Source organism: Clinocottus analis, unplaced genomic scaffold, assembly GCF_023055335.1.
Source record: "Clinocottus analis isolate CAN_PGR_092001 unplaced genomic scaffold, fCliAna1.0.p SCAF_18, whole genome shotgun sequence".
Taxonomy (NCBI): domain Eukaryota; kingdom Metazoa; phylum Chordata; class Actinopteri; order Perciformes; family Cottidae; genus Clinocottus; species Clinocottus analis.
Genome location: NW_027175909.1, coordinates 13,280,799 through 13,299,460, shown reverse-complemented (window position 1 = coordinate 13,299,460; position 18,662 = coordinate 13,280,799). Strand labels below are relative to the sequence as shown.

The 18,662-nt window shown below is 43.4% G+C and overlaps 1 protein-coding gene across 3 annotated transcripts in view; it reads right to left on the bottom strand.

The window, feature by feature from the left end:
* pou6f2 (POU class 6 homeobox 2) overlaps positions 1 to 18,662 on the bottom strand; it is a 73,589-nt gene that overhangs the window by 21,857 nt on the left and 33,070 nt on the right. For all 3 annotated transcript variants that reach the window (XM_068582371.1, XM_068582370.1, XM_068582372.1), the window contains exon 7: positions 8,784 to 9,112. In XM_068582371.1, coding sequence (XP_068438472.1) covers positions 8,784 to 9,112 — 329 coding nt within the window. The remainder of the gene's footprint in view (positions 1 to 8,783; positions 9,113 to 18,662) is intronic.

Here is an 18,662-nt window from a genome sequence, read left to right as displayed (position 1 = left end):
CCAGTGTGTTTGTCCAAGAAATGTTTGAGATGTTAAATACAAGTCAGAAATAGATATTCTCACTTTGTGCAGCAGCAGACTTTAGCACTACTCAAGCTTCCATAACATCATGTGACATATCATCTTGTCACCTTTGAGTCGCCACAACTGGTATCCCTCTCTGCACGATCACAGTTCATTATAGCCAAATATAAAGGGCTACGCAGGGATCAGCATACACACAATAAGAGCTTGCAAACCTCTTAAAAATGCATCTTTTCTCTGGACGGTGTGAAGGGGAGGGAATCTAAACTCCGCCAGGCTCTCTGTTGCCTGTTTGACCATCAGGGTCACCTGGTGCAGCAACCCGTGTAATCTCAGGAATAGAAGGAAAAATAGCGTCCCCACAAACCGTGGAGAGACCCCTGGAAGCAAAAATTGTCTGACACAAACTAACTGTGGAGTTTATTCTTGGTTTTGCTCTTTTCATGTGGCCGTTTTAAACCTAATTGCTTTTTTTTTCTGGGCCTGCACAGGACAGAAAAGAGCAAAGGTAAATGGACAAAGTGGTGCAGACACCAGCAGGCATATTTGTCTATGCTCGGGCTTCAGCGGTGTGTAAAACCTATTTTCTGCTCATCTATGATTCAACAACAGAATCAAACATAACTCACAGATAAGAGAAAACAAGAGACCATGCAGGATGATTTTGCGAATTGGTGATCAGGAATGTTTTTAATTGACAATGAAAGCAGATACATGTAAACTTTTTAACTAAAATCTTACTTACAGGTGTAATAAGTACGTTTGGACAAAATGTGACACACGCCAAAGTCTTCACGCTTTACTTGCTACCACTCAGACTAAATTGCGTCAAAGTGGGTCAAACAGTGCAAAAAAAAACAGTCAATAGCACTATTGTTTCTGAGAAAATGTCCTTTATCTCTGGAACAACGTAGAAGTTTCCCTCGTTTATCCCGGCCCCACATCTCTGTCTCCTCCCTGCTCTTTTCCCACTTCGGAGTGAATGTAATCAGCTGTGACATGAGAAAACGCGCTCTCTGTCTGTCAGGACTCTGCTAGTCTTCGGCTGACAGTCCTCTGCTGACTCTCCTCCTCCCCCAAAACGGCCTCTCCCCCACCTCCCCGTCTCCCCTCCCTCACATCCTCTGTGCTTATGAACATCGAAATGCCATTAGGCCCTCCAAAACACCTCTGGTCCCTTGGTTAACGGGGCCTCGCACCGTGGTCGTGCACTCTGAGTCCTCCGAGCCCCGGCTATTGCTCACCACTGGGCCTCTGCTTCAGCCGTTGTAAAAAATAACCCCCCCAAAAAAAGCCATTCTTGAGGAAAAATATTGGGAAGTGAAAGACGGATAGAACAACTGGGGCAGATAACACCCGGCAAAATACAATAACGCTGCATCCGGAGACGGTCGGACATTGTAATTGCTTAAGGCGTTGGAGGGATGGTGGTGGCAGCGGGTGTGGGTGTGGAGGTGGCATGGCGGGCGCTAATGGAGTGATGTCATATGAAACGCCGGAATGACAGCTAGTTAACTGAGGAGGTTTGGCTGATCAAATAAAATGCATTAACTCCAGGAAATGGATATCGCGGGCAGCCTCAGAAATGGCCATATCTAATGAGGCAAAATGCAAATGAAGGAGGAAAAGAGTCGTGAAAACGCTTAAACTAACTATAAAGGGATGATGGAGTGTCGGACAGTGGCCGTCAATCTCCCCACTCATTACCCTCATGTGAAATTAACAGCAGCTTTAATCATGACATAAAATCTGCTCCAGCCCATTTGTTGATAATTGTGAGGCACAGAGGTTCAGAGTGGGTTCTTTGTCATCAATCACAGCAGCAGTGTATTTCCTCTGGTTAGGGGACACTCAGCGAGTAAAAATATAAGTTATACTACATTCCTCGTATACTATTTCTCTTCCTGAGGAATGATCTATAATATTTAGCTGTTTCCAGATGTATTAAATTTGAAACTACTTGGTGATTAAGTATCTACAGGAAAGTGCTGACCATTTCAGCTCATGATGTGACATATTTGGTGCAGTTATTTCTGTACCATACTCGTGTTGGGTTGGAAATCATAGCAGCGTTAAACCGGTGTTGCAGTAAATCTACTGCTGCTCCAGCTTTGACTTTAAAGTAGATACCTGGCTATGTTTTTTTGGGGGTTGCTGTGAGAAAATGAAAAATAAAATCATTAGAGCCAGAAGATCAGAGCATAAAGAAATTATGAACACTGTGATTTTTGGTGTATTATTGAAGACTCTCCTCAGCCTTTGGATGACAAGTGCCTCAATTATTCAATATGTAATACAATATATTTCTTGATTTCAGGGGGTTTCATTCCGATCGCAACGACGACTTCCCATTTGTTTTCGTTTAGTTGGAAATCTCTTTTCACTCTGCGGTTGTTTGACATATAAATATAGCATTTGAATGACTTTAATATCCTTCTAATCAATGTCCAGTGATCTTTTGATGTCCTCAATTCAATATAGGAAGGGTCATCCATGCCGCAGCTTTATAAACACAATAAAGGTAAATGATTACTCTCCACTGTGGTGTCCAAAAATACGGCCAGTAATGAAGAGAAATGGAGGAGTTTGAGGGGGAGGCCTGTCATGTGTCATTGGCCGACTCTAAGCCCTAAGATTAATCACGAGAGAGGGGCTCTGTGGCTAAGATGTGGTCACCCTTGATCGATAAATCTGCCTCCCTCCCCTCCCTCCATGTCGCTCCGCTCCACTGTCTCTGTATTCTGCTCCAAAATATACACAACCGTTGGCACAAGCTAAATCAGCATAAGTGGAGAGATGAATTGATGACATTTACACCCGTATTTGTATTGATTACTCAAGTTTTGACTCCTGAGGCTCCCTTCTTCGCGGAGTTGACTTAAGAAAAATGCACTGTTCTTGCATTCAGGTTGAGTCTATTTACAAAACCATCAATTGCACATTCCCGTTATAAAAAAAGGGCTTAAAATCCTCCACTAAGAGAAATATAAAAATGTTCCTTATAGAGTTCAGGGCAGCAGGGTACAGTTTAGAGAAATTTCAATTTACGCAGCCCTCTATACATCGCAAAATATCAAATCTAGTCGTTGCTAAACCACGACTGAAAACACTGTGGAGAAGTATTTCTAATAATATTCCAGCGGGACCACAAATGGGACTTTTGACTTGGTCTATGAGGAGGGCATAATGCAATAACATTGCATTAGAAGGGTCCTTTTTTTTTTTTACAGCGTGGCAGCGCTCCACGGCTGTATTCCTTGTGTGAACCGGTGCTCTGTTTGCGGTCACTAATGGGCATCAGAAATTACAGGCAGTGGAATCGCGCCCCGCGGGGGGACTGGCCTCCTCAGCGGAGCGGAGCACTTAGACAGTGTCTGGGAGCCTGCTGGAGGAGGGAGGGGGGAACTCAATGTCACAGCCCTGCCTCATAATTAAAGAAACCCTATTCCTTATCCTCTGTTAGGTGAGCCCTTGCTTGGTGCTCTATGTGAGGGCTCCCCTGTGGGCGTCTAATACGTGTTGCCCCCAATGTGCATGTGGGCTGATCAGGGAGCTGTGCCTTTCTGTTGGGTGTCGGAGCCGGAAGCCCTCTGACCACCACGAGAGCAGCGGCGAAGAATCACAGACCTAAAAAAAAAAAAGCGAAGAAAGCAAGTGGAGTCTGAAACCCCAGCAAAATCAGAAAAGCCAAAAAGTAAGTGCAAGGCAGCCTTTAGGTGTAATTTTAAAAGTTAAGAAATGATCCGTCTGGAAATATGATAAATTTAAGTTTCTCCCTATTTATAAATTCAGAGCTCATCGTTGGTCCTTAAGTCTGTAGATTTTCTTCCTGCCTAATCCCTCATTTGAAGTAAATAAAAGTAGTAGAGCTGTCATGGTCAGGTTGTTTTCCTCATCTAGCTCCCATGCTTTATAATTATTCATATGAAATGTGGTTCTGTTGATGGGCAACAGTCTTATTTTCTGCTTCAGTCAACAGTGCACATTTGTATTTCTAAATTGTGGAGCGCTTGTTATGTAAGGCAATTTTCTGCCTTCTTAAGAGCCGGATCTCCTGTGCATTAATAAGAGGCTAGGCTGAGCTGCTGGAGAGCTGAGGGCCTGTTCATGCTCTAAACCCCACAGCCGACACCAGCAGCACACAGACTGCCACCACATACTATTCATACTTAACGGTTTTATGAGAAAAGTGTGATTTAAAAAGTGTGATTTGAAAACTGGTGTTATCATGTGTATTCAGATCTTTTGACATCTTCACCTTAAGATTAATGTTAAATGTAAGAACATAACTTTACCAGAACTGCAGCCAGTATTTTAGGAAATACTGAGATTATGAACCCAGATTCCTACATCTTCCACTTTTGACTGATTTTATTTACTCTATTAACTCTATTTACCTGGTTTATTATGTTTTCTGACAACTGATGGTGTAAGTGCTTTTTTTAAGTGAAGAAATACTAAATACATTCATTAAATGTGCATTTCCTTCACAAAGAAGTTAAAGTAAAATGAAAAGTTATTTTTTAGAATGAGGAGCACATCAGTGCCCTCATTATTAGATATGGGCCAGCACTTTACTACTAATTATAATAATAATTTTATACATGTATTTGTTTGGCTTTGACGAACACTCAAATCAATTATATTCTGATGGTAATTTACTGCAAAATCAGTAGAAAAACATCTGTAAATGTATATTTCTGTTAATAAACTCAGTGATCTTTTCCCAAACCACAGACACCACAGTTGAGTTATGAGACATTTGATAGATAATAGACTCTTTCCTCAACTTAAGCGTTGCCAGTTTCATCGACAAGCCACAGTATAAGCCATTGGGTCTACATTTGAGCATGTCATTTTAATTTTGATTTAATACCCCATGGAAGGATGGCGGCCCGTTTCGCTAAATTGAATAGACGTGGAGCTAATCTGGAAAATCAATTAATCGATGTGCGAGGCTCATTTAATACACAAGTTAATATAATGGGAGAGACACCCACCGCCCATAAAAAAAGACACATTTGGAGCAAATTGGACAGTGGAGATTTTAACAGCGGTTGACATAAGTAAAAGTGCACTGCAGTGGAAAAGAAAATGACATGAGTGTCTGAAGGGGCCTCAGCTGGAGACAAAAGCAGCAGAGATGGGCCCGAGACTTGAGGAGGACGCTGGAGCGAATGGGAGGAGATGGAGGGCAGAATGGCAAGGAGGTGAGGAGAGAGGAAGAGTGCAGACAGCCGGGCCTCTGAAAGGCCGTTGTGGTTGGCAGCCGCTGACCTTGGTGACGATGGGTTTTCACCAGAGGCCTCTAATGAAGGCTGATTGCTAGGGAATAGTGAGGGAGCCAAGGGGGAGAAAGGGGAACGGGGGAGAGAGAGAGAGCTAGGGAGAGTCAGGAGAGAGAGAGAGAGAAAAGGATAGAGGAGAGGCTCAGGTAATTGCAGCACTTGTGGGTCTGAGGCCCTGCGGTCCTGTGATGCCGGGGTGCAGTGGGGAAGAAGAGAGATGTCTGTGGACGCTTTGGTGGTAAATTGTGGAGCACAGGGGTAGGAGGCAGGCCCCTAGGCTGTAATTACCCCTATGAGTGTGTGGCTGGAGAGTGGACAGGCCCAGTGTGGGGCTCTGACAGCGATCAAGGAGACGACTGCGAAGGGGAGTAGAGACAGACACACAGACGGAGTCTGACGGAGGAGGAAGACAGGACGCCTCCATCTCCCCCACCCCTCCGCCCCCCTCTCCAAGCTTCCCCATCCCTCCCGAAAACCAGCCAGCCAGACACTGGACCAAGGTCAGAGGCTATTCGCTAACACACAACATACCGGTGACAAGACAGCCATGACAAGAGACAGTGTTGAAGATGGTGCCCCCGGATGAAGAAAGACATAATGTAGAAGGAGTTGGTAAAAAAAAAAAAAAAAGACGACTAATTAGATCAGAGCCTCAGAGAGAGAGAGAGAGAGATGTTGGGGCTCCACTGGATGGCGCAGCAGGGTCAGGAGGGTCCAGGGCATTTGAACAGGAACAAGAGAGTTGATAGGCTGGCCTAAGCTTCCCGCTGCCACGGATCAGTATGTACTACCTCTCCTCTCCCTGCCTGGGCTGATGTAACTCACTGGAGTGGCAAATTACACCAGACCTACAGCTGTAGCCCGACATTATGATTAATTTGATCAGTAATTTCTCCTGTTTTTCATTTTAATCGCCGCGACCATTCTGCTGTGGCAGGTCTTTCAGATCTAATTAAGATCAATTCCGGTGTAACAGACTTGGCGAGCGCCTTCACCCCGTCAAATCCCCGAGCTCTCCGGGCGTGGAGAAAACCCGCAGCTCTAATCAATCAACTTCCAGCAAAAATTCAGCGGGCTCCTGCAATCAGCCCATTAACACACTTAAGCAAATTTCATAATCTCTCCTCGTCTATTTGTCATCACTGTGGTGGCTATTTAAGGCAGCCACAGGCCGCATCTCACTGCAGTCGGCATGTCGGGGAGCAGAGGGGGAAGTGGGCGGGGCAGAAAGGCAAATTTTAACTCTGTTTAAACCAAATTAGCTGCAGTAATCGGAGTTCAGACCGTTGACTCAAGGGGACACAGTCTGTTGTGGTGTGATTTGTATTCTAATCGGGATATTAATAAGCCAATTTATTAATTCTGTTTCACAAATTAAAAACACTAAAAACTCTAGGGATGTAAGAAATGCTCAGGATTCCCTCAATGCGGGTTTACCAAGAAGATCACACACCTCCCATGAGATGAGAATTACAATGGGACATTAATTGGAACATAATGAGTGTTTGTCTCGCTGCGGCTTTGTGCTGTATTTCCAGCGAATAGTTGAATGGCTGGGTAATTCAGCGCGCCTGAATAATGACGGCGCGTGTTATCTGTGTAATGCTGATTGTATTATCGTAATTATGACAGACCAGCTCCTGCGGGTGAAGCACGGAAATACCAGTAATGCCCTTCTGTGTGTTCAATTAAAACAAACAAAAGGAGGATCACGGTTGCAATTCACGTGTGTTTGTGAGAAGGTCTCTGCTCAGGGAGTCTGGACGAATTTAAAAAACTTCTGTGAATTAACCACAGTGATACTGGGACGGAAAATCCGATCAATGACCCCCGTCGGTCGAGAGAGGAGGAGCTGCTGTTCAAATCCTATTGAATCTTTGAGTGGGCGCTGAGGCTTGCGACCTGTCCTTGGGCGAGGCCCTCGCTGGGTGACACACTCTTTGACAACACCAGCACTGACCCAGAGAAACTAAACCTTTTACGGCCTTTCTGCTTCTCTGACGCACACACACACACATGCACATGCACGCACACACACACGCACACGCACACACACACACACACACACACACAGACACACTTCATAATCCTATTTGATGAGGCAATATCTTAATGATACCTGATGTGGCCCCTTTGGCCCCCCTCAAGGGAGCTCTGTCCTCAGTCATCATAATCATCCTCGCTGCTTCTTTTAGAAGAAGACAATCTGTATCACGCTAAGGGTCTCAGTCTTATCGATGCAGGGAGATTGTTCTGAAGTAACCCTGCTGCCTTTGGGAGTCAGAGAGGGAGAGCACAGGAAATCTAACAAAATAGTGTTTTCCTCATAAATCAGAGACTTTATCGCATGGTCTGATTATAGTGTATCTGGTATCCAAGGTCTTTGTGCATTGCCCGGTGCAAGCTTAATGTGTGGATCTGTATGTTGGTCAGTTGCTCTTGTATCCACAGTCAGACTGGACAGTGTGTTTGGTGCAATGTAGCGGCTAGCCTTTGGAGCCCATTAAATCCAGAGGCTGTTTTTCCTGCTGAGTCTCACTAGGCCGTGACAGGGCCGGAGAGGGCTGCAAGGGGGAAACAAATAGCCCAACTCATCCTGGCCATAAAGAAGGTTGCACCACAACCCAATAAGGGTCTGACGCTGATGAATGTGACCAGGGACGGAAAGGCGACCCTGGCCAGTATCCACCAGAAATGAAACCACAGGGATATAAAATAGGTTATTATCGTCACACAGTGACAGCCAAACGGACAGAAGGGCCGAGATGGATGGACGGACAAAGTGACTAAAAAGGAGGTTGAGTAGGAAGAGCAGCGAAGATTAAGGGACTGATTACAGCCGGATATTCCAAGGTTAGGCAACCTCAGAATCCCTACTGAATTTGCCGTGGGAGGATCTGAGTCGGGCTTCTTGTCTGGTGGTGAGGTTTGATGCGCTCAAATGTGTCAAAGCTTCAGCAACAAGATGCATATTCTAATAGCTCCAAAAAGACAGAAGAGGTGCCAGCCTCCATTCAAACGCTGCCGCTTGATAAGCATTGTGAATGCTGCTTGTGCACGTCCGTTCTTTAAGTGGAGAATTACAGGAATTACAAGTAGTAACTAATTCGTTGGGTATTTTTTATGCTCCTTGTGATATAATATACACATTGTTTCCCTGCATTATTACTGAGAGCCTTGTATCTGCGTACAATGGCGTGAGTTGAGATTATGCAAAAGCAAAGCACCAACCTTACATACCGATCAATAATACAGCTGAAACTGGCCGACATATCAGATATTAGTCAAGAGGAAACAAAGAATCCACATTAAATACTGCTTCTCGGGTCATTATTCGATATATATAAACATACTAAATTGAATGCAACATATTAAATAAAACAAAATAAAGTCGGTTTCAGATTGGCTTGAGGCCAACTCAGTGAGCTAACGTATCAGAATGAGTAGTATTGGTGCAGCTCATGGACTCACCGGCAAAGGCATGGGTGGGGTGACGGGCGAAGGGAGGCTGCGGGCCGGCGACTGGTTAGGCCGGTGCGGCGGGGAGTGCTGGGAGGAGCAGGTCGAGCCCGGAGACGGGACAGAGGTCTGCTGCTGGCTGGGCGGGGTCATGTGATGCTGGGATGACAGCTGGTTCTGGGTGTGGGCGAGGGTCTGTTGGTGATGGTGTTGCTGCTGTTGCTGCTGCTGCTGCTGATGCTGCTGTTGTTGCTGTTGCTGCTGCTGCTGCTGCTGGTGGTGGTGCTGCATCTGTTGGAGCTGCTGCAGGTGTTGGAGCTGGGAGCTCAGTGATGAGGTAGCTGTTGATGAAAGAACAGCGAGTTGTTTGATTTGTCCTGGCAGGCAGACAGGCTATATGCAGAGACCTGATCTCTGCATATAGAGAGCAACTAACACAAATCAAATTGGAGCGGACAACATGTGTTTTAGCACATAAACAGCAAGCCCTCATTATTTGAAGTACATGTTCACACCTCAGGTAGAAACACTGTACACATGGAGGTGTTGGATATATAGCATGAACAGTGAGAGACAGATGCAAATTGCATGGAGCCACAACAAGGTCCTCCAGGGTTTTTAGGCTGCATGATAGAGTCAGGGAATTTAATTTAGCTAGTTGGAGGACAAAGCTATCAAGTCTGACTGATATAATTGCTCTCTCTGGAGCCAAAAGTCTTCATTGTCACTTGGAGAATGTCAGAATCTTTGGTTTAATGGCTTAAAATCTCATAAGAAAGAGACATCCATCTTCACTGGAGGACTTCAGAAATAAACCCATTAACTAATTGGATCCAATAATGGAGTGCCATTAGAACTTAATTTCTACATTTAAATGCTTATACATTTTTATGCTGTTTAAAAAAAACGTTCACACTCCGGCTGAGCCAGCCTGCAGTCGCACCAGCATGCAAATATCCCCAAGGAGCCAGAATGTCCACCTCAAATATAAGATCGACAACAAATAACGTCTACTAAGGTATCAACCGTGATACTATATGTGGAGAATTGGGGAAAGAACAACATCTAAGCTGACCTTCACAGCTCTTTGAATAGAAAAAAGGACAAGCTGAGTTTCCACACAGATGTGATGGATAGAAGAAGTGTTTTAATACCTTTGCTCATATTCAGAAAGCTCTTCACTGCCTTGGTTCAGTCAAAATAAATTCTTAAAAGAAACTATATTCTACATAAAAAATGGATGTATACAATGACAAGAAAAATGGGCCGTGCTTCATGCTAAGGGGATAAAATAAACAATAACTTTAAACTTAAGAATATATTGTTTCTACAAATCTGTTGACTGTGTGATGTTATAGCTTTGTATAGAAAACCAAAGGAGAACAGAAACAGATCACAACATGATTTCCTCAGGAGTGAAAGATGACACCAGCTCGGAGAGGACTCGAGTCTGATCCGTGTTGAAGTCTGACTGGACTTCACAGACTGGACTGCAGAAAGAAACTGTGATGGAGTTTACCGGGTTTGGATTAAAACCCGGACCATTAGATAGAAATGCAGCGTAAAGCATACATGTTATATACTGTACTGAATCAACCAATCTTGCTGACTGACACATATGACTAGTGTGCAATATTTATAGCTCATTAGCATAGAATTGTCAAACTACACATTAAAAAGATTAAAAACCCAAAAATTATAACTGATTCAATTGCACAAAGGAAACTATTTTTCCTTTCTAAACTAATTGAATGAAACATGTTGAGAGACCCCTCAGTACATCCTAATATAAAGCGTCATGAGAAAAGGATACACACATTAAATTTCTTGAAACACAAAGGAATGAATAACAACAGAGCGTTTTTGAACATCTGTTGATAATGCAGCCGAACAACTGTGAACACGGGCGTAGGCAAGCTTGTATACATACAGAATCAATGCACTTAAATAATTTACGTATGGTTGCCTCATAAAAGATGAATAAAACATCAGGGCAGACAAGTCTTTGATTAGTGTGGTCACTACATTTCCAGGACAGGCACATATGAACATTTGATGAACATCAGATCATCCTCCTCTTTCCTCACTCTGCAAAAGAAAGCCAGCGTCTCTCGGCCAGTAAACAGCACACTTTTATATTTCTTCTACCTCTTGACACATTGACACCTCTCTCACACCCCCGGTCATGAATTATATATCACCTGTGCAAACGGCAAGAGTCCAATTCTCACTTGAAATGTTTGGGCAAGTTGTCTAGCAAGCGGCGAGCCCCTGACAAGGACCGGCTCTTTCCCTTTGCAACCTCGCCACGACAAAATGTTGAGCCCCTTTTTTTTTTAAAGATGGAGAAAAAGGGAACAAAGACGGAGAAACAAAAGGAGGGCAGAAATGAGATTTCTGTCAAAAAATTATCTAAACCAGGCGAAGATCAAAGACGGCTGAAGAATTTCCTGCAGCGCCAACCATTACGCCGAGGAACAAGAGGTACAACAAAAAATATGAGGCAAAAGAAAACAAATACAGAGGGAATATGGAAGAAGCCCCATGTGGCCTTATTATAAGGGCTACACAGCAGGTACTATATTCTTTAACAGCAGTGCTTTATAAATTCTGTCATCTTGTTAAGATTGTCAGGACCACTGACCCTCCCTTCCCCTAACTGGGCAACTGGCATTTTGAAGCTCATTCTTTTAACCACAGCTGTCTGATTGCTTTGGTTGAGCACATAATCCAAACGGCTTGTCTCAGCTAATTGTTTGTGCTCCTTCCTCCAGCAGACACATGGCCGAGGATGAGAGCGGGAGCTTCACGTATGATGGAGAGAGGGCAAAAGGGTGCCGGGTTCCTATACTGCTCATTATATCTCCCACTGTCTCTTTGTTGTGTTTCATATTCACTCGTTCTGCCGACTGCGATGCAAGCAGCGCTCCCACTTGATCATCACGCCTGAGGGGGGTGTGAGTGCAAGGGGTCCCACTTTCACTGTTGTCACAACTCGCCTGTGTTAATGTTTATAATGAGGAATGAGCCAGATCATAAAAAGGGAGTCATGCAGCTAAATGTTAAGATACAAGCTGAACTGTGGCATTTTGTGCTCCATTTAACCATTTACCAACAATCACTTGGGACCATGAAACACCAGCACAAGTCGACGGCCTCCAACCTCTGTGCTTTGAGAAACTGTCTGCCATCTCTTTCTGTTATTTATTTATTTTTTTGCTTTAGTGCCACAGTAGAAATCAACTGTTATCTTTTGACTGTCCCGGCCCCAGCTTCTGAAGTACTGGAGGACGAAGCGAGACTGATTGTCAGAGGTCGTAAGGCTAGGTCAAAGTCTGCTCATTCGTCAGACAAAATGCTATTTTTGTTTCCTGTGCGGTTGAGGAGTGAAGGTGGGGGGAGGCAGCCTGCTCTCTCATTACTAGCGCATCCCAGTAGTCCCTGCCAACCCCCCTATTACGGCACTTTTCTCTCTGGGGCTGATTCGACTCCTTGTTTACCTCTCAATGCACAACACCTTGGTTTACAACCATTCCCTAACAGTCATATATATTGTTTGTGTTTGTGACTGTTTGTGTGCAGGTGGAGTCAAAGCAGGATCCAGACATCTTACATACAACTAAACCAATATGTGAACTTTGAGGAACACACGGGACGTTAATGCTGAAAGACTGCCATAAATGTGTGTTGTGCATGTATGAAAGTGGCATAAGATGCGATTGTAGCAAAGACACATTACATAACATACCTGGTTCACCTTAAACTAAGCAGCAGCTGCAAATGTAGAACTACGTATTGATGCATTAGGATAGCCAGAAAGTTTAGCGGAATAGGTGCCCATCATATTATAGCCCTTAGAAAAGGCCCGGCCAAGGCCAACAGGAAGTGTAACTAGAAAATTTCGCAAGAAATTTTGAAAGTGTGGCTACTACTGCCGTAAGACCTCGCAATATATAGCTTTTGTTTCTGACGCCCGTCTCTCCTCCAAAGCACTTGAGTTGGTTTGTGTGTTAAACTGATTGGCTGATATGAAGCACCTGTGTGCTGCCATCGTCATGGTGACCAAGTGAGCGCCAGCAGACTGATTAGAGGCAGACTGGACTGTGGACTTAAGGAAATAAACTACTGAACGTCCTGAACACACACAAACGTATATGAAATATCATATGACCTTATTAATGATCACAGTGTTGACAACTACACAATATAAAACACACGTAAACGTCTTTGTGTGTGTCTGTGTGTGTGTCTGTGTATGTGTGTCTGTGTGTGTGAGACAAACAGACAGAGAGACAGAAGTCATCTGTGTTGTGTGTGTGTGTGTATGTGTTTGTTTGTTTGTGTGTGTGTATGTGTTTGTTTGTTTGTGTGTGTGTGTATGTGTGTATGTGTGTCTGTGTGTGTGTGAGACAAACAGACAGAGAGACAGAAGTCATCTGTGTTGTGTGTGCGTGTGTAAGTGTCTGTGTGTCTGTTAAACTGCCCTAACGAGAACACCTGTGGGTCGCTAGAGCAAAGGTTGCCATGGTGATGACTTCAAAGGGACTTCCTTACGCTGAGCTTAATAGACCTAAATACTGTGGAACTCCTTTCAAACTATTTTAAAAAAATGGTACTTTAAAAGCCACTATTGCTTCGATATCGCATATTGAGCGTTAGGAAGACCTGATGAACAGATACTGTGACTGGCGAGTCTGTACGATAAAACATGTGTCTGTACGGGCGATTTACAAATCAGGTACGAGCTTCAGGGGAGACGTGGTTTTGGAGGGAGATTTAACATGGCGGCGGATGGCAGAGCGAGGTGGACTTGCTCTCACATTCAGTCCGATTTCAAGACGTCTGAGTCTGTTGGATTCCTATCGACCGCAGTTTATGACAGAAGACAAGATTTCCAACGTTTCTATCCAACAATGGTGTATGAAGAGTGAACATTGTGGGAGTAAAGACAAAATACGTTTTATTTTTTTAGCAGTTTCTGTCGCTTCTTCTCACTCTGTTAATTGGTGCGCCACCCTCTACGAACATTTCGTGAAATTTTTTTGACAGTTTTTGACGTTTTTTGCATTTTTCGGGAAAACGGCCGGGCGAATCTCTTAGAAAAGTCATACCTCACGATTCCCGCGCAAACCGCACGTTTCGATGTATTTTTTACGCATGTGCTGGCAACGCTCTGGGAGGAGTAGTGGTTTGACTATAAGAAGAATAATAATAATAAGCCCGCAGGAGAACATGAAGTGTGCTTGCAGCATGGGGTCTATGACCCCATGCGGCTGAAGCCACACTTAACTACGGTCATTATGTCTAAACAAAAGGACTGCATTAAACTACAAGTGCTCCATACAGAATGTAGTACGCTCAGACGAAAGCAGAAGTGATTAACTCATGTCGCAGGAAGTCAAGTTTCCTGTGGGTCTAATAGGAAAACCGACTGTACAAACCTTGGTGAGAATGTATTGAGTTCACAAGGATGAATCAAATCCAGTGGCCTTTATGTCAGATCAGTGTGTGTGCTTTGAATGCTTTTCTTGAAGATATAATTGGAGTTGGAATACGTGCGTCTACCTGCTGTTGTAGGGCTCAATGTCTTTGGCAGCATTTAGTCGCGCTGTATATTAAGAGCTAATCAGAAGCGGCAGATGAGCTGTCAAAAGTGAATGAAATTGTCCAATGTGACCCGCCCTGTATTTTTAGGAACTGCTCTAGTCTAAACACAGCTGTCATTCTCTAACGAGAGAGGTGAGAGGGGACAAACAAGCTCCCCATTACTGCTCTGCCTCACGTTCCGCTATGGGAGTCCATAAACCACTGTCTCAATTGCCTTTTCAGAGAGTCACACTGATAATTACTCCACTGGAGGTAAGGAGATTTAGCCTCTATGCGATCTGGTAATTACAAATGTGGTCAAAGGAAGGTCATTTTTAGTCTGAGGATTAGATCGGAGCCCTCGCTCTCTGATGAAGTGGATAACTCCTCTGCTTCTGCACTCGTGTCTTTCGGTCACTGTCAACTTTTATCTACATTGGTCACTTTGTGTCACATTGATAACTCTCGTTCGCGAAACAACTCATTCATTATTTTCTTTTGTGCTCAATCTGTCGATTACGTTTTCTTCTGAGTAATTTAATTCGCCAATAAACTGTAAACTTTTACACAACGCAAACGTTTTTATTTAATTAAAAAGATATGAAAAGCAAAAGATGTGCGACATAAAAATATCTCCAACGACTCAAAGTTTGTTCAAAATATTATAAGGTAAAAGTACTTAGAATGCAAAAAGACGGCATATATGAGTGTTATATTATTGCTCTATGTTTCACAGTGTCTTTATGTTACTTATGCATTCATGTCTAAGTAGCATTGTACTGTTCATAACAATTGCGGCACACATTTGTGTTACATCCCTTTTATCAGTAAGTCCAAACAATTGGTAATCACGTTAAAGAAATGGAAAATAAACTCCCGCCTTGGCGATGGCTGGAATAAACATGGAGCAAATGAAACTTTAAAAAGGAGCTAGTGAGGTATTGAATAAAAACATTACTCAGAGCCACAGCAGGCAATATCAGTGTTTCAGTCCTGCTGCAGGGGAACTCAGCGACTACAAAAAAAAAAAATATATATATATATATATATATATATATATATATATAGGCAGTTAAGATTTGAGTGGAGTTGCGGAGCCACAGGATTTTAGAGAGTAAACCACATCGCTTGTAGGGATCCAGAGATAATGCTTTCACTTTGTGATGCAAGGCAATATCAAGCTGTGTAGTAGAATTCTCACTCTGGGGGAAGCATTTCAAAGAATCAAATCCTCTCCATGGAGATGTTACACATACAAGAAAATCCCTGTGTGCTTGATAATGTTGCCCTCTTCTGTGTTGCTTACGCGAGGTTATAGATTTCCAAAGTGTGGTCCAGGGACCATTCGTGGCCCTTGAGAGAGCACCGGGGGGCGAGGGGGTCCCAAGCAAAGTAAGGGCTTGTGTAAATTTCACAATCGTCTTCCTGAGATAAAATAATATTGTAGCCTTTTCTGCCTACAGATCTGTACAATCAAACTGTGTGCTAATGAGGCAGAAGGTGTGCATGTTTTCTTTCCAACTAAAGAGTATATTAATTATTTTTTACAAATTACTTGAAGTCTCTCAGCTTGACGGTTTGTTTATCAGTGAAATGAGTTGTTGCACTGTCCGATTTAAAGAAAAAACAGACTGAAACTTCCAGGAGATAAAAACAAGATTAATTACCTACAGTACATCTTGAGGTTTCTATTCATGAATCTTAAATAAGTGCTTTGTCCTGAAGAACCAATTTTAAGTGTTAGACCTAGTTGAGAACAGACAGCAGCCTTGTGCCATGAAGGGGATTCAATTACAAGAAATCCTCTTAAAGGGGAAGTATTTAACTACATTAACTCTCTATCTAACTATATATATATATATATATATATATATATATATATATATATATATATATATATATATATATATATATATATATATATATATAACATTTTCTTAAATCTAATTAAGGACGACACAAACAAGTTGTCTTGTGCACATTGAGGTTTCCCCCTGCTTTTGGACACGGTGAGTTCCTCTCAGGTATGTGAACAGTTTGTAATGCCGTGGTGCCCGGTCAGGGGTCCAGCGCTTTAGTCCTTCTGAATCCGGAAGCTGCCGGACCCCCACCTCCCTCCACCCCCGTCTTTATAAAAAGAGAGCCTGTCTGCCTGCCAGGACAGACTGGGTTATTACAGCGTGTTCATGGCCCCATCATGTGTCGTCAGACCAAAGCAGAGGCCGCAAGTAAAAGCCTCATGCAAAATTTATGTTCATGCGGCTGTTTCAGTGGGTGGAAAAATCAATATTGCGGGTCTGATGCACGGAGATGACTGAGTGCTCTCTGACTGACAGTAAAAGCTGAGAGAGATTGAGGGGCTACATTTAATGCTCTAGAAATGGAGTGGAGTAGGGTTGCTCTAATAGTCTAGTGCACCCTAAATTTGAATATCATTGTGGATTATTTTGGTAACAACTTGGGTTTTGAGGGCTTGAAAAACATTACGCCATTAGCGAAAAAGAGAACAAATGAGGAATGAGCCCGCTTGTTTTCAAATCGTCTAAAACACATCTTGCGTTGTGGTTTCTGAGCAGCTACAGTATTGTATATTATGGGGTTATTAAGCCTTCCCTTCCTTTCCAACTTACACAGATATAAAATGATTGTAGAATAATCAAAAGACAATGTGGGTATGAGGAGGACATCATAGGGATTTTGTTCCGCGCCGCTTCGCTTACATATGCTTTTGATAGCGTACCACATACCCACAGTGCATTTGGGGAGGATTGTGAGAAGAGACCGAAAGAAAGTGAGAAAAAGAAATTCAGTGGGATGAAATAACCCCAAACAATGGGATTTGCTTTCCATTCTTCTGCCTCCATCTTCTGTCTTTAATTATTCCCTTTGGTTGTCTGAGGGAGCGTGTAAGCACTTTCACACAGCACAACATGCCCAGCAGCACAACACTGTCTGCCTTAGTGATGTGGAGACTTCTGAGTGACACTGAGCCTCTTGTGATTATTAATGCTGTTTAATACAACACAGGGCAGCCGCTATGATTGAGGGAAAAAACAGATTTCAAAATGCATGCATTCAAAATGCAATGTGAATGGAATTATGTACAACGCAAGCACTGCACTTGAGATACATTTTGCATCTCAAAACAATGTGTACACCGAGCAATGAAGGCTAATATTTTGTAGACGCACCACTTAAAAATGTGTATTTGATAACAAGTACCAACTGTGCTCTATTTTGTACACAGCATTTAATGGAACCTCAGCTGATCCTGGTGGGATCCTTTGTGCCGGTTTAGTAGTTTCTTTCCTGAATCGTATATGAGATATTTGAGAGGCCAGAACGATGTATGATGAATGAAGTAGCATGCTACTTATACGCTTATCGTGCTCACTGACTAGCAACAGGTTCAGCAAAGGGCAGCGGCAGTAAATGAAATTCCGCACCGGGACAATATATCATCAAAAGAAATGTATGCACCCGAAACTTACAAGCCTTCTTCAGATGCGGACAAGGTGCCTGACGGGGTTGGGGGAGGAGAGGAGGATGGGATAGAAGGGGGAAAAGAAAGGGGGGAAAATAGGAAAATAGAGGGGAGTTTTTTTTTTTTCTGGATGGGTGACGAGCCAGCAAGGGGAAGCTGCAGATTTTGTTGAATCAGTTCTATTTTCATACTGGCTGATCTGTGTCTTTTAACCATTTCACTGCAGCTGGAAAATAAAAGTACCGGGGCTAATTTCACAGTGAGAGCTCACTGAACAAAACCCCCCACGGTCTGTGGAAAAAGGTGCTAAGTCTACTTTGTCATTGTGAATTACTGCAGTGTAATTCAGGAAACGGGCTAGTGTGTATGAGAGAGAAGGAAAAAAACAGTAGAAAATATGTTCCGAAAGAAAGGCAGGAAAATGGTTTTCCTCCCTCGCTGGAGATAGTGAGCTTTACTTATGATGTGAACGTAACAGATACGTCTCTCTCCAAACATGCCGTCCTGTACTGATGCCACAGGATCCATCTGTGATGTGTCTGCAGTTAGTCCAGAAATAGCACCCACGGGACTTAACACACTCCTCAGGCCTCCTACGGGACCTTTTAAGCTGCAGTGATACTGATAAAAGCCCCACAAATCTGGCCCCCAGATACCACCGCCATTAATTAAGGTAATTAGGCCCTGGTCAGCAATTAGTAACCACAGATAGCTTTTAGCAGCGGCTAAGGCGTCCCTGCTGGTGAGAGGTTTGGTTCCATACCATCTGCTGACAAATGTCACCGCAGACTCTTTGGTTTCACAGACGGGGAACCGGAGAG